Source organism: Motacilla alba, chromosome 2 (genome assembly GCF_015832195.1).
Source record: "Motacilla alba alba isolate MOTALB_02 chromosome 2, Motacilla_alba_V1.0_pri, whole genome shotgun sequence".
Lineage (NCBI taxonomy): Eukaryota > Metazoa > Chordata > Aves > Passeriformes > Motacillidae > Motacilla > Motacilla alba.
The window spans coordinates 16,330,282-16,346,444 of NC_052017.1; the positions used below are offsets into that span (position 1 = coordinate 16,330,282).

Here is a 16,163-nt window from a genome sequence, read left to right on the forward strand (position 1 = left end):
GGCAGCCCAGCATTCCTTGTGGGATCCTTCACTACCTGGGACAGGAAGTTGTCATCAAGGCTTTCCAGGAACCTCCGGCACTGCTTGTGCTTTGCTGTTTTGCTTCTCCAGAAGATGTCAGGGTAGTTAAAGCCCCCCAAGAGCCAGGGCCTGTGGCTGTGGGGCTGCTTCCAGCTGCCTGTAGAAGGCCTCATCCACTCCCTCCTTCTGATCAGGCGGCCTGTAGCGAACACCCACAATGGTGTCACCCTTACTAGTCCACCCTTTTATCCTCACCAGGGCAGAGCTCGGCACACTCCAAGTGTTGCTTCCCATTGAGGGCAACTTCACCACTGCACCTTCGTGGTCTGTCTCTCCTAAACAGCCTGTGGCCCTTCATGACAACACTGCAATCACAGGAGCTATCCCACCATGTTCATAATTGCAATGAGATCAAAGCCCAGTGGCTGCATGGAGATCTCTAGTTCTTCCTGTTTGCTGCTTCTAGAGAAAAGTGCTCTGCACCCCTGCAGCAGCATTAATTCTAGCATGAGCTAATTATAACATGTATGCCTCCTCTTTGTCACTCCTTGCCTACAAACATGGAAGTAAATGAGACACAGGAGGAAGGAACCAGTGGCTGAGTTCTCAGAATGTGATCTGGTCCAGAGGAACTAAGGTTCAGAACAGAGGAACAGGAAGAACTCAAAGATAGAAACAAGAAGTGTAGAACACATAATGCTGGTGACAGGAAAATCCTAGGAATTTATTTTCATTTATCCTGTGCACTTCATACATGATGAAGAGATTGAATGATGACCTGCAAACAAATGCACACTTTTTTTTCTGTATGATGCTCTTGAGGTTCTCTTACTGTACCCTTTGATATTTTTACAGCCAGATTTGGTGCAAGTACATGAAATTTGGAGCGTAACAAGAAATGCATCTAGAGCAGAAGGAAAACACGTAAGGTTTTCCTTTAGTTCTTCACAGTTTCTCCTTTCTTACACACTCATGTTCAGCTGTGCAGTGTTCCTACTGAAAACACTACTTGTGTTTCTAAGGCAAGACTTTTTTTTTTTTTTTTTTTGATGAGACAGAACAGGGCACCAAGGTTCTGGAAGCACACTTTGAGACTATCCCAGCAGGCACATTCCTATTCCTGCTACATGAACTCATGGCTGCTTGCTCTGAAAAACAGAAGCAGTGGGTGGCTGTGCCTTCACCTCCCATTGGAGGTTCCTGGATCTGCACAGCACACACACTGATTGCAGTATGTGGGGCAGCCACCTTTCCAAGGAGCCAAACCCTTCTCATTGGCACTTTGAAGGGGAAGACAGAAGGTGAAGGAAAACAAACTTGGAAAACTTGTCCACAGATGACATTTAACTGTAGTAACTGCTCACTTGTGCCTCAGATGTATCCACTTTCTTCTGAGTGTCTGGAAATTCTGCACTGGAACAATGATCACTTTGAGGAATCTGTCCATTTGACTGAACAGCACCTGTGACAAGGAGAGGAGCCAGAGGGAAGAGAGTGTTATGTTTTTGTGATATTAACAGAGATACAATTTTTTGTGATATAATCAGGGAATACCCAACTTTAAAAATTTCTTTACAACTTCTACAAGGAAACACTTGTTACAAAGTTTTTATACATAACTCAGTAAAATCTGTTTTCTACTCCAAGCTCATTTTGTGACTTTTCTTATTCAGTTTGTTACTTAAGGAAAATAAAGTACCTTACATTAAAATCCATAAGTACCTTCTATTAAAATACCTGCGTTACATAACAGCATTTTGAAGTTTGCAGTGCGCTGGAGTATTACTATATTCCCAGTTTTTATTGCTTTTTTATTTTTTTTAATTTAGGCTAAAGACTAAAAGCACCATAGTTTCATTTCAATCAGTCATTGGAGTGGAAGGTCTGAAATCCTACCGAGAGGCTGATCCACTTTCTTTAGTAAATGAGCTAAAGCATCTCCCCAGCTCTGAAATACCTGCCCCATTTGGAATCACAAAGATCTGTGAACTTCACTGTGTTCTCAGATTAGTGCAGATCTGAAAGCTGGCTGAGTTAAAGCTCTGCAAAACATCTGCCCACCATTTCTGCTTGTGCAAGGGATATGCATAAATAACCCAGTACTGTCAAATGGAGTAAGTGAATATGAGACCAAAGAAAAAATTTACAAGTTTAATTATAAAAAAATCCCCTGCCCCTGTGTAGTTTGATGAGGATTAAATACTCTCCAGTTTAGTGTAGCATTTTTGAAAGCTGTATGTGTCAAAGTAGTAGACAGTGTTTGGTGCCTACAGACCTACATTTGCAAACTTTAATGACTGCCTTAGCTGTATTATAATTTGCAGTTCTGAGATCCAGTCAAGTGCCACTCATGTACTTCTCAGATGTTAGTGAACCCTTAGCTGCCTACAGGGTAGACTAAGCACAACAATGGCTTTAATCTTAATGCAAACTTTACTGATCAGCAAAGGGGTTCCAGGAATATGACAAGAAATGGAATAAAGTATTTTTACTGCCATACTCGCAAATCCCATGACTGGCAGAGAAGTAAGAAAAAATCCGCAGTGTGCCTAATTTACTAAGGCTATTTAAGCTTCAAGGGATGACAGAAGGTGGTCTAACATGCTTAATTTCATACCTGTGCCTGCATGTTGTTCAGCATATTTAATCCAAAGTACCCTTAGGATCATTCAAACTACAGTCTTGTGTTGAAGGACTAACATGGAAGTCAACAAAGACAAAGATAAAACCAATCTTGTGGCTCTCCTTCCTCAGTGGAAGCAGATGTAAATCCCTGGGTTCTGTGGTCCAAAGGGGTTTTGCTCCCTAAAGTGGAGCAAGTTACTGTCTCACGTCCCTTTGCCTACTGTTCATAGCAGAGCATGAGTTTGGTTTTCACACTGCTCAAAGATGTTGGTGCCCTCAGTCATACTGAGATTTAAGTAAATGAAGGAGAGCAGAGAGAGATCCACTCTATCTAGTGCAGGTATGGTGTTCTACTTGGCAAAAATGATGTTACAGAAGGCTGGGACACAGTAATCTGTTTCCTCTTCTGTTAATGGATTTCATAAACACTTGATACATCATCTCCTGCCAGCCAGCTAACGGACTCCCAGACAATATAGTATGTGAGCCTATGCATTTTATTATAAAGATTTATTTTTAATTTAAATGTTATAATATTTTTACAAGTTAATTTCTTCAAAATTTTATAGTGAATTAGCATTTGTTTTAAGGAAAAAAAAAAGGTAGTCCAAATAATGCAAAATATAGATGCCCAAATGCAAAATATTTATCCTTGTAGTGATAAGGAACACCTGCGTAAAGCGACATCTTCCATATATCAAACATCATGATACTGTGCAAGACCACTACATAAACTGATTTTTTTAGTGTTCAAGGGCACACAGTAAGGCAGAGAGGGAAACAACATATTTTGACTGAGGTGCACCTGGGATGCTTCAAAGCCACAGACTACACAGGTTGGGGTACATGTGAACATACCAATGCTAGTTTCAGCACTGTGTCCAGGGAATAATGGATACATGGTGAGAACCAAAGTTTCACCTGCCTTCCTTGGCTGCCACTGAAATTAACAGAGTACAGCCCCTGCCCAGTTCACACAGGAGTGTAGTTTTCTATAGCAGATTTTAGCCTATACTGAAGTCAGCACTTATAAATGGCTATGGAGCCATCTGAAAACAGAAGTGAAGATGCTTTGTTCCTTTTCCAAAACACAAACCAACAGCTGCTCACAGTTAGGCAGTTCTAGTAGCATAGCCAGGCCCCAGGCTTTATGTAGGGCAACTACAACAAGGGTAAGATACCCAGAATCACAGTGATTTGCCTCAATTACAACCCTAATGATCCTTCAGAGAGAATTCCACAGAGACAGTATACATGACAAAAACCTTTCCAGGCTACTTAACCATTTAATGCAATCCATTAGTTAAAATTAGCAGATATTCTACTGAACACATGCAATGCTCCTGGATTCTAGTCAGGAGCTGAAGTCACAGAGATGTATATTCAGCCTTTCTAGGGCCTCAGTCCTGCCCATATCCAGGACAGATGGCAGCACCAGCATGGAGCCTCCCTGGCCAGCCCCCTCTCTACTGCTGTCAGCACCAGAACACAAATGTTCCACAACTGTCAAACCCACCCTCAAGTAAACTTCCTCCTGTCAAGGGTTGGCACTGGTCAGATGATAGGCACCTACAAAAGCTGCTCACTCACTCCTCTCTGCAGTTGGACAGAGGAGAGAAATTTAACAAACAATTTGTGGGTTCAGATAAGAACTGGGGGAGATCACCCACCAAATACCATCAAGGGCAAAACAGGCACAACTTAAGAGATGTAAAATGAATTTATTGCTAACAAAATCAGAGTAGGATAATGAGTAGTAAAACAAGCCCTTAAAGACACCTTCCCCCATTAGAAACATCCCTGATCTCAAAACAGTCTGTTACTTGGGTCTCCCCATGCCATACAAGTCTTTAGTAACATGATTTGACTCCAAGGAATAGTAGGAAAACCACCTTCTATCTCCTAGGTACACAAAAAAATGTGAACTGAAGCCCTAGAAAGGTATTTGTGTTGTCTACATGAGAAGTCAGAATATTAACTTCCAACAGTAATTTTGACTTCACCTGTGTTATGACAGTAAGTACTTGACCAGCATGCCCATCTTAATAAAGCATATCTTAAGCATGTAAACTAAAAATAGTCATGCAAGTTACACCTACTATCATTCACCGTTGTACTGGTATGATTATTAGATCAGTAACAGCAGTATGATGGAGCTACTGAAAAGTAAGGATAGAAAATAACGCGGTCCTTTCTTACTCATGTCCTAACACCCACATTGTTACCATGCAAATGAGTGAGTGAAAGGCTAGGACAGAGAGTGACTCACCCTTTCTATAATGATTTCTAATCATTCCTAATCTTTCCATAATGATCAATCTCAGAATATCCCACTCACTCCTTTTACTAATTGGAAGAAAAACTCCAATACAGCCAGTGTAGAGATGGGCAAACAGAAAGTTTCAAGACATGGACCATCAGTTTGCAAAATGAAGATGGATAAAGGATTTAGATGCCCACAGAAAAATGTCTTATTTAGTTGTGCAGATTTAAACTCATTTCCAGTGAACTGTCTTTGTGTTCTCCAAGTTCTAACTGTAAAGTGAGAGCTTTGCTGCTACACTGGCCTGTCTGTAAAAAGACATCTTGCTGAATCCATGGATAGTTTTCTGGACAAAGACTCTATGCAACACTGATGATAATAGAAGGGGACAATCAGTACCTGCTGATGAGGATCCTGCAGGGGCAGCTGGCTCCACCACTTTTTGATTTGCCCACCAAGAGGACAAGCCAGCTTTCTTCACTGCACATTTGTAATTGTCATAGAGTGTCTTGCCATACTGCAAAAGAATCAAAACAATAACATGAGCCAAGCATTCATTTTACTCTTGGACAACTTTTCTGACCTTGTTTCTTCCTACCTAGTTTTGTTAAAAGGTGTCTTTCTAGAAGTAGTGTGCCTTTTCTGTGTAGGGCCAGGTGCAAAGCATAAAGAAACATTAATCCCCATGACCAAACACAATCCTACTGATATAATTCTTACATTTCATGTTTGTTTCAGTATCTGTAAACTTCTTGAAACCTGGCTTTAAAATCAACTGTTCTCAGTATCTTTTCCCAAGTATTACATTTTCAAACTGGAGACTTGAGACACTGAATCCCAGGCTTTAGAGCAAACAGCTCTAAGACACAACATAATTTTATGTTCACCCCACACCTTTCTTATATGCCACCCTGCAGCAAAACTGTCAGGAAAAAGCCCAAACTAACAACAGATAAGAGGAGTAGGTTTATGTGGGAAAATACAGCCAATACCAAGACTATGTATAAATCCATCTACCTTAATGCTTTGTACAAAGAAAAATGGATTGTCAATTAGGATCTTTTTGAAGAAAGTGAGGCGGACAATTTGGATAGGACTGTCTGAAAAATGTCACAAATGGACGGACCAGAGCTTGCACACTTTAGCTACAGCATATTATTATTGAGCCAGATAACTGTGCAGTAAGTTTTATGAATACATGAGTTTTATAGCTACTGAACTCACTCCTGTGTTAATAAGAAAAACATGCTGATAGCTAAGGCACAGGGACATTCAGCAAATCCATCCTCATCCTGCACTTCTGATCTTTGTTTCTGTGGTAAAATGAATGTCAACGTGAATGTCCATTATTGTCACAGCATTTCCAGTTGAGGTGATGACAGTCAGCAACCTCAGGAAGATTTGCTTTTACAGAAAATATATTAAAGTAAATTTGCTTTTAATCTCACCTTGGCAATTCTTATTCCTGTTACCCACTGATGCAGGGTTGCTTTATCATCACAGCACAAGTACTTGATATATTGCGACTCCTTTTGAATCTGGGGGTGCTGAAAGATATTGATTTATAAAATAAGACAAACACAGAAATTAAATCACTCTATGAAAGCCTGAAGGAACCATACAATGACCCTGTGAAAACACATCATTAAGATGATTTGAAAAAAAAAATGCAGCAAAAACAGAGTATAAGAAAATATAAAAATTATGGTGATTATGAACAACACACAAGTTGACCACTGGCAGCTTTTGCTTGAAACCACTTAAATGCATTGGAATGTGAATTCAAGGGTTTCAGAAATGTAACAGTGATCTAGAGCTCAATGAAATCTATAATTGCTCTGGTTTAAGGTCTAACACTCAATGTACAAACACTAGAAGGAAGTGTGTTTCTCATTTTGTGGTTTGTCATACATGAGGCACTTAGACTGAACTTTGAACATAATTAGTTTTCAAAGACTATGTTAAATTTGTTTAAGTATAAACTTACAGCTCAAACAGATTTTTCCTCCTTACTGACTGCTTTTCTTTGGGCTCAATTATGGCTTTCTTCTTATATATTTTTATTCTGCTTTACTCTTGCTGTTTTTGCACAAATTATATATAAAACTGTGATACGTTCTAGGTAGAGGATCATTCAAAATCCAGCACCACTGGAAGTATTCTTTTTCATTTGTACCAGAAACCTCTACAATTTTAAAACCTTGCAGAGAATGGTGGAAGTCTTTAGTAACTTGGATGGAATAACATACTGCCATCTCTTGATATGCAAAGGAAAGAATGGACACAAAGGAAAAACACTTCATTATCCCTTATTTACGTGTTCATTTCTATCTATATTCTTAAAAATTGTAAGTGCACAGTTAGTGAAATATTGTGAATGCACAAAGAGTAGCTAAATATGCTCCAAGGATTCACTCTCTTTTCAGCCTGTGCAGTTAAATATTCAAAGCACACCTCCACCTAGCAAGGACACTGGGTTTAGAGGTGTCATTAAGCCCCCAAAACAGAGCAATGTTGCACATGGGGAACTCAGCAAGGTCACTCCCTGTGCTCAGCACAGAGCACTGCCAGCCTCTGGCTCATGTAGGTGCCACCTTCTCACAAATATCTGCTGGTGGCTGGGACGTCCTGCTGCAGAGGCCAAACCTGCCCACAGCTGGGTGACCCAAAAGCAGAGCCAAACACAGCAGACTAGCTCCTCAGTCCCTTGCTCCCTGCTCAGCACTGCAAACACCAGGCTTCCCTTGCTTGTGCTGACCCAGCTGCTCAGGTGGCCACATTCTGATTTTAAAAAAATCCCCAAAAACGGAACTGGTGTGGATTAAATATAACCCATTTCATGATGCTGTAGTTTTGGTTTATTTGTTTTTAAACCCAGCAGTCAGCAGCATGACCTCACATAGGGTGAGGGAATAAGGAACATTGTGGCTTGGGGACAGAATGAATAGCAAGGGATAGATGAGAGGATAGGACTGCACAAGCCACTATTGCTGCCAAAGCTCTGCATCATCAGATTATGGAGTGAGAGGGAACATACCATGGAGATAACTGTGAGGAGGAAAAAACTAAAGGGATTACTACTTGTAACCATGTTACAAATTCCTGCATGTTTGCACTCACCTGCTCACACAGGTCCCAATCTTGCTGCAAACAGAGATGGCCATCTCCCCTGGACAATGAATCTGCTTCCACCTCTGGAAGTGCCTGTGATGGTTATTCCATCACCTTGCTCTGGGGCACTCCCAGGTTGAGAGCAAGGGACAGCTCCCACTGCAAGCCCAGAGGTGCCAGCTCACTGTCACCACGTGCCTTAACTGCAGAGCAGGGGCCATGCCCGTCTAGTGGACCCTCACTCACCTGGTACACTCACACATCACCCCTTCACACAGGCAAATGTACAGGGTTGTATCTTGTTTTTATACACCTCTGCCACGTATCAAACCGAGGCAGTAACCAGGCCCCTGGACAAACAGCCTGCTCCAGCTCCCAGCATCTGCCTGTCCTTGTCCCCACATCCTCAGAGAGCCTGAATGCTGCTCAGAGTAGCCTCTGCTAGCACAAGACGTGGCTAGGACACAATGCCCAAAAATCCTTGTTTCCTTCCGCCATTTCTCCATTAGGTGACCAAACACAGTGAAAAATCAGAGAATTCAGCCTGAATGGTACCTTTAAAAGGGAACTGTAAGCAGGCAATTTTTTATGTGGCAGAGTACATCCCACATACCTGGGTTATGTTATCACCAATGGAGACAAATGAACCAGGAGGTGCAAAGACACTGCAACCCTTGGTAAAGTCAGTTCTTCAGGCACTTCTCAACCAGCAACTAGCAATTTTGCTCCAGGGTGTCAGGTCCTACTGAACCCAGCAGATGGCACCCAAGCCTTTAAAAAAGGAGCTTTTTTAAAGGAGTTTTTCCTTCCCTGTCTTTTTCAAGGCAAGAAATCCATTGCATCTACATATTTCCCCTCCCCCCCCGCCCCATTTTTAAACACCTACCAGAGTGTGTTTTTATCACAAGCAAAAATAGAAGACTTGCATAATTTAACAAATTATTCAAATATCTGGAAGACTGTCCACACTGCATAAAAAGGCACAGAAGGTCAAGGCCTAGAGTGAGCTAGGTAATGGTGCTGCACATACACACGGCCCTGCCATGGGGATCTGCTTGAAAGGCTGCTGCAGACTTCTCCTCTGGGGCACCCTATGGAAATATCAGTTCCACAAGAACACCTGTACTGCATCAGATCAAAGGTCCCTGAACTCAGCACCTGGACTCTGAGAGTGGCCAGAAATGGGGGAAGAAGAAGTACAAGATAAGCTATATGATACTTCCTTCTCTGCAGCTCTGTCTACAATGATTTTCAGCAGTTTTATGAGACTCACAGTTTCTCCATAAATAGGTTCTCTTCCAGGTACTACTTCAGTTTTTATTGAGCACAAAGAGAGTTCTGGCATTCACAACACCTTTTAGCAACAACTTTCTCAAGTCTGTCACACACTCTATGAAGAGCCGCCTCCTTCTCTGAACCTGGCTGCCACTAGCTCTGTGTAACATTCTTGTTTTGGAAGAGATGCTGAATGCCTGACCCCTAGCCAGACCTTTCTATGCCACTCCTCAGCCTAGAGGTCCTCATCATACTCATGGCAAGCTGTCTCTCCTTTCTAGCCCACAGGCTTCTAGTCTCTTCAGTCATTCTTCAAGTCAAAGTAATTCTTTACCTTTGCTTACCCTTGTTGCTTCTGCTTGATATTTTACAAGTTTATTATATATTCTCTGACATGAGAGAACCAGAACTGCACAGGTGAACAGAAACCATGAACTTGTGCCATGGTAAGGCAACACTTGCTGTTTTATCATCTATGTCTTTCCTAATAATTCCTAATGCTTGATTTATATATCTGACAACTACTGAGCACTGCACCTCAGTCTCACAGAATTCCTCAGTCTGCCCTTTCCTTGATCATCTGCATAATATATATCATCAGCAAATTTCCTCAGCTCACTCCTTACCCTGCCTATGAATATTTTCAGACTGTGGGGGGTCTCACAATCCTGAGAAGTTGAGGGGGAATTGTCAGTGAACAAGGTGACAGGGTCCCTTGCTGGATAACATGTGAGTTACTTACTGGCTACCCTTTACCCTGTCATTTGCTGGCTATTGTCTCCACCAGGCAATCCATCTTAAATACTGATATTCACCAGTGGGACCTATTCCAAATTGCCCCAATCAGTTCCTTGATTAAATTACTCCAATCAGCAACCGTGATTAAGTGCACAGTCACAAATATGTGCTGTCAATTAGGGACCAAACTAGCAGGCTGCTGAACCCCCAGCTCTGCGAAGGACGGTCAGACACCTCAGAGCCATGCAGGCACCCTGCATAATCTCTTTGTTACAGCTGAGAACTGTATTGTCTCTCATTTTCCAAGAAGCAGCAGCAGCACTGGCTCTTTTTACTTTATGAATGATACATAAAGCTTAACTCATTACTGGATCCAAGCCCACCAAGGTCAACTGGAAATATACTCCTCACCTCACAAGAGCTTTCGATCAGACCTAAGGAGGACTGTTCCAGGCTGCCAGTACAGAGGCTGCCTACAGCAGCTGTCTGCAAGGCCAGACCACAGGAACAAACACCAGCAGCACCAAGCTTAGCCCTGAAGGTTTCTACCCATACAAGATTATTAATAACTAGCTCAGATGAGGACATTTGGCTTCCTGTGGTTTTTAGATGCATGAAGCATGCCACTTTAGGTAAGAAAGTAAAATGTTTCAGCCAAGAATTGTCCCAGCCCACTCAGCCCATCATTTGCTCACTTGGAGGAACTGTATCATAGTGGAATTGCTTTGGCAGTACAAATGGCAGAATTCTCGGCTCTCAATGCTGACCTTTTCAAGCTCAATTTTCCACTTAAAACTTCACATAAAATCTACTACATAGTGCATGAAAATGGTGACTCAGAATAAGCAATTTGAAAAAGAACCTAGGCAATTGGAAGTGCCTGGAAATGCTGACTTGGTGTGAAGATCCCTAAACGATTCTATGATTCTGTGTGGACCAATTTCCTCCTTTCACAGCTCCTGTGTCTCAGGAGAGTGTTTAGTCCAGCACACAGACATAAGCAGCTGTAGTCACTATGCAAGTCTGGTTTTACTAAACTAGATTCAGAGTCTCTGTAATAACTTGTCTGTGAGACTAACAGAGGTCAACAACATCAATAACAGCCATGTGAGAAATACTGTACTGTAAGGCAAAAAACCACTAACCTCTGTATGCCCCACCTCATACATAGACAGATAAATTATTTTGCTATAGGGTGCATACCATGTCTTGAAAAGATCATTAAAATCATCTGACAGCAAAGTGAAAACATCTTCTCTGGAAAGGTTTAGCACCTTTGCCTCTGAAATATGCAGCACCAAAACAAATTATGAAAGACAACTGCCTAAACAGTAACAACTCTAGAAGTCATCGTTTAAAAGAAAAGTGGAAATATGCAAGTAGAAAGGCTCTCCAGAATTTTTTTCAAATTAAAAAAAATTAATAGTGCTTTGAAATAATAACGACTATAGTGAACTTTCATCTATCAATGTCAAAACTCTTAATAATGATGAATTAGTCACATCATTGAACCTGATTTTGCAGGTACTAAGATCTGAGCATCTCAAACACCAGGCTGCAAAAGGATGTCTCACCCAGAAAAGCACTGAAGAGGTTTGGAACAGAACCTCATATTCTCCCCTGTCCCACTGTCTCCCCTGTAAGTATCAACTGTCTACAGATAAAAAAAAAACAGAAGCACTTGAATATAAAGAGTTTGTTTTCTGGAGAGGTTAAAAAAAATATTTGTCCACAGATAGCATTTTAAGATATAAACTCTTTGCCTAAGGAAAAAAAGATAAAACACATTGAAAACCTGAAGAAATGGGAACTGAATTATGTGGTTTCTGTGGTGTCTGCCAAAACAAATGACTGAAGGCCATGTGTGCATGAAATTGGAGATTATCCCAATAAAATGTTCTTTTGAGTTGCCTTCTTCCAACACTAAACATGAAAAGTAAACTGAAGTTATTCAGGCATCTCATTGCATTCCCTGCCCCAAAATATATGGATCATTGCTCAGTCTCTGAGGCAGAAACAATAGCCAGAAGCATAAAAAGTGACTAACTTTGTGTCACAAGCTTTGGCTTTTGGCTGTATTTTCACAAAATGCTCAATGCTTTTGGATACCTTAACTACTACCAATGAACTTGTGCTGTGTTGAACTAGCTTCTCTGAAAAGCTGAGACCCTTCTGGCTCCCATGGCTGGAAGAAGAATTAAAAGTCATTACCTTTCAAAAGTCACAGTGAAATGGTTCAAATTTGCAATCTACTATTCATCATGGTCAAATTCAGATGCTAGGCACCCCTTGCATGAAGATGATGATACTTAACTGATCTCTTGAAGATGTGTGAACTCTATGTATAAAAGAGTAATTGCCCTATTATTAAGGATTTTTTTTAACCTATATTTCTTTAATGACCTGAGACAAAATTTTTAGGTCATTAAAATATACATGTATAATACCCATTGTAACCAAAGAGGTCTGCTTTATACAGAAGTAATATTTTCCAAAACTATCATATTCAATTGCTCCCTGTCTATTCTCTGTCCTTATTTTCCCTGCTGTTTATACATTAATCTAGCAAAATTGTGCATGTACATGAATGTAATCCCAGGTACCTGAAAGTGTTCTGCAATAAAAAGTATTTCTACTTCTGCTTTCTCAGTTAATCTAGCAATGAATTTACTCTGAAACTCTTATCTGAAGCACTCATACTAAAACAATTTCCAAATCTTTCACATAAAAAAAAAATCTCCTGCTTTCTCTCTTAGTTTCCTGCACTAGCCATTTGTTCTACATAGTTGTTATTCCTAGTGTTTTCTGTCTCAAACACTCTAATTCTCACCTTCTACCTTTTTAACTGTCTTTGTGTTGAATGCATTATGTACATGACTCAGCCTGCATGGAGCACACAGGGCGTGAGGGAGGAGGGAATCAGGAGAGAAGAAACTAAATACCAATCACCTGCTAGAATGATGCTGCTATTGCAAACATGCCATTCTTTTTGAAAATTTACTTCCAAAATTCTTTGGACAATTAGAATTATTTTTTTTTTAATAATGGTGCCAAACGATGCCAGGAAAACTTAACTGTTTTGACTGCACAGGAAAATGTACCCAGCTGTAGAAATAGAGGATGATTCGCCTTTGTCTCAGTTTATCCCCAGGAAACCAATTTTTTTCATCCTAGATTAATTCAGCATTATGCACCATTACCTCCAGATTACTCAAGCATAACCAGCAGCAATAAACTATAATTAAATCCACTCTTTGTCACAGGCACATCAGACTGACTAAACCAGCAAATTTGCATATAGATTACCTTGCTATTTGTCTGCTTTGAAAGATTTTTCAACATGGTGTGACAAAATCGGCTCCTGGACGAGCAGGCGTGCGCATGCACACACACAGACAATCCCCAAAATGAACATTACGGTCACCATTTCTGCTCAGAGCAATAGATGCTGTTGCTAGCATGATGACAGATCCCTTCCTTTCTGGTGAAATACCTTATTTTTGGGGGTTTTCAGTTTCAGAATATAAAATAAATCATTAAAGGTGTCATTTACTTCCACAGCATTTCCCATATAACATGAGATGGTGAATGAGAAAATTTGCAGGGAATCTAGATATAAAACCACACATTTGTAAATGCAAAGGTGGCTCTGAGGAACTAAAGCATCCCTATTTGCTGTGTGCAGTGTGTGAATATATTTTTGCTGGAATGCAGAGAGAATTTTTTTCCCTCACCACTGCTCTCCCAGGAATGGCCAGTACTCTGTGCAGGGTGGCACGGAGAGCTGTGCTGTGATCCTCTTCTGCCTCCTCTGCTGGGAACAGAGTCGCAAATCCAAACTTGAGAGATGCAGGTTTGAGTGAGGGTCTTTGTTCAAACTTGGCTGACCTTTCCTTTCCTCTTCTCTGCATATGGAGATCTCTATTAGGAAAAGATCACTTTATCTGATGTCAAAGAAAAGGCTGGGATGTTTAAATTTATGAAAGCATAAGACTTAGGCTGAGAACAAAATAGGAAGAATCTGCATATTTACAAGAGCAGATGTCTAAAAAGTATTTCTTATACTCACAGGCTCTGTTTTTAATATTCTGAGAGCTCTTTGTGTTGCTCCTGGGTTTTGAAATGTGGGACTTTGGGGGAGGAAGGTTTGTTTAGCAGTGGTATAGAACAAGAGCACTGAAGAAGTTTAAAGCTCAGCACAGACCAAATAGCCACTGGGAAATAAAGCACAGTTCAAGTTTTTAGTTGCCCCAAAGCCTAAGGATTCCTGAAAGCCAACTCCATTGGAGGCTCTGTGCCAGGATGCAGTCTTGTCCTCAGGACCCAAGCACACCAGTCTTGGTCTGCTGCACACGCACAGCTGAAGGTGGCCCTGCTCTCATCTCCAACCAGCCAGCTGTGCTCTTTCCGGTTGGTCTTTCTGGGCTTTCTGGTGAAAGCTTCTGAGGAAGTAGCTGCTTTGTTCTGTTATTGCAGTTGTGTCCTGAATCATCCTGAAAGGAAACTTCTGAATAAGCTCAGCAAAATGCTCCCTCTTTTGCTAGTAAATACTGTGATGTTTAATTGCTTCTGGCACCCCACCCTTTTGCCCGTTATCTCCTCATTGTCTTGATTATTAACAAATAAGCAAAGGACATCCCATTTTTGTACAGTATATCCAGTGGGGTGCTGACATAATGGGAACAAATGATACTCAAGGAGCACTCACAACACATCGTGCTTCTCTAGCTGTAAGAGAAATATCCTACAGCATGGATCTGCAGATCAGAATACTTATATCTGAGCTAGTTGAGGTGCAGCTCCAATATCCCAGGCTGCATAAACCACCACAGCTTCAGGCTAAGTATCAAAGCAACCTGCCCATGATGTGCATGGTCTTGTTGCTACACTAATACCAGCACCCAAATGAAACACCTAGATTATATAAGAAACATAAGAGGGAGCAGCTCCTGGTGACTGGATGCATGTTTGCTGGGACAGGCACTATGACCAAAAGCTCACTGTCTCTGCAAACCCCATACCCGACTGTAGCCAAGGAGAAGAAACTGGAGAAAAAGCCCACATCCCATTTAGAGAGATTAAAGTAAAGCAACAGTCAAAGAAATGTCATGAAGACTTTGAGGCAACACCCATATTATTCAGGGCTGTGCCAGTCAAACTGAAAAATCTCATTCTGGCTAAAACCAGGTCACCAGGACTGTGGTTAACATTAGTTACAGTGCTGACATTCTCTTTACATTCTTGGCAATGCCTGGAACATAGATGTAAAAATGACAAGAATGCTCTGCTCATTCTTAAAATTTTTCCCGAGCACTCTTCCCTCGATAAAGACACAGCATAAAGATGACCAAGACTGGCGGGGGTGGGGGGAAGGAAATGCTTTCTCTTTTCTCCCTGCTAAAGTGAGACAAGACCTTCAAAGCAGGAACAAATACTACAAACATACATATTTGTTTAGCAGCCTCATCATACAACTGGGGACTACAGGAAAAGAAAGAACACTTCCTTCAAGTATTAGGCCATATTCAACTCCAAACCAGCCTACCTTACTGGCCATTCACTGCCATTTGAATGAACAAAGGGCATGTCCCTGTTTTTGAAGTAAAGATGCCAATAGCTTAACCACTGAGAAATGAATATGGTATTTTTTCAACTCAGTTCTCAAAGCTGGGAAAATACAGTTCTGAATTCAGCAGGATTTTCCACCTAGCACAGAAGCAAGGTACTGCTGAATCTGTTACACCCTTGTATTTCTCCTGTACTGTAAAGTACAAGCTCTTGCCTCTGAGCTGGGCAGGTTCTTTTGATACATTTGAAACACAGCAGAGCAAGTAACTTGGCTGATGACTGCTCACTGTTTTGACATAGCAGTTCTTAAGGGGGTCCTCAGACAGAAATTTCTGAATCCCTAAATTTTTTTACTTCTTTAAAAAATGTAGTGGCATGCCATTCAAAAACTTTCCAAGTGGCATTACAGCTTGCTGGAGCTAATAAGGGCTTCCAGACCTTTTTTGCCCCAAATATTTCCTTGGCTTTACAGCCACCTCAGTGAAGAGCTAGCATGGGCTGTGGCTGTTACTCTTTCAATTACCTTCCCCCATTTGTTGTAAGACAGATAATCTTACCCTGC

At 41.1% G+C, this 16,163-nt stretch overlaps 1 protein-coding gene across 2 annotated transcripts in view; it reads right to left on the reverse strand.

The window, feature by feature from the left end:
* LOC119697410 (amyloid beta precursor protein binding family B member 1 interacting protein) overlaps nucleotides 1-16,163 on the reverse strand; it is a 65,376-nt gene that overhangs the window by 3,869 nt on the left and 45,344 nt on the right. For both annotated transcript variants that reach the window (XM_038128162.1, XM_038128163.1), the window contains exons 11-13: nucleotides 6,358-6,456; nucleotides 5,309-5,426; nucleotides 1,386-1,483 (exon numbers count right to left, since the gene is read on the reverse strand). In XM_038128162.1, the coding sequence (XP_037984090.1) occupies nucleotides 1,386-1,483; nucleotides 5,309-5,426; nucleotides 6,358-6,456 (315 nt within the window). The remainder of the gene's footprint in view (nucleotides 1-1,385; nucleotides 1,484-5,308; nucleotides 5,427-6,357; nucleotides 6,457-16,163) is intronic.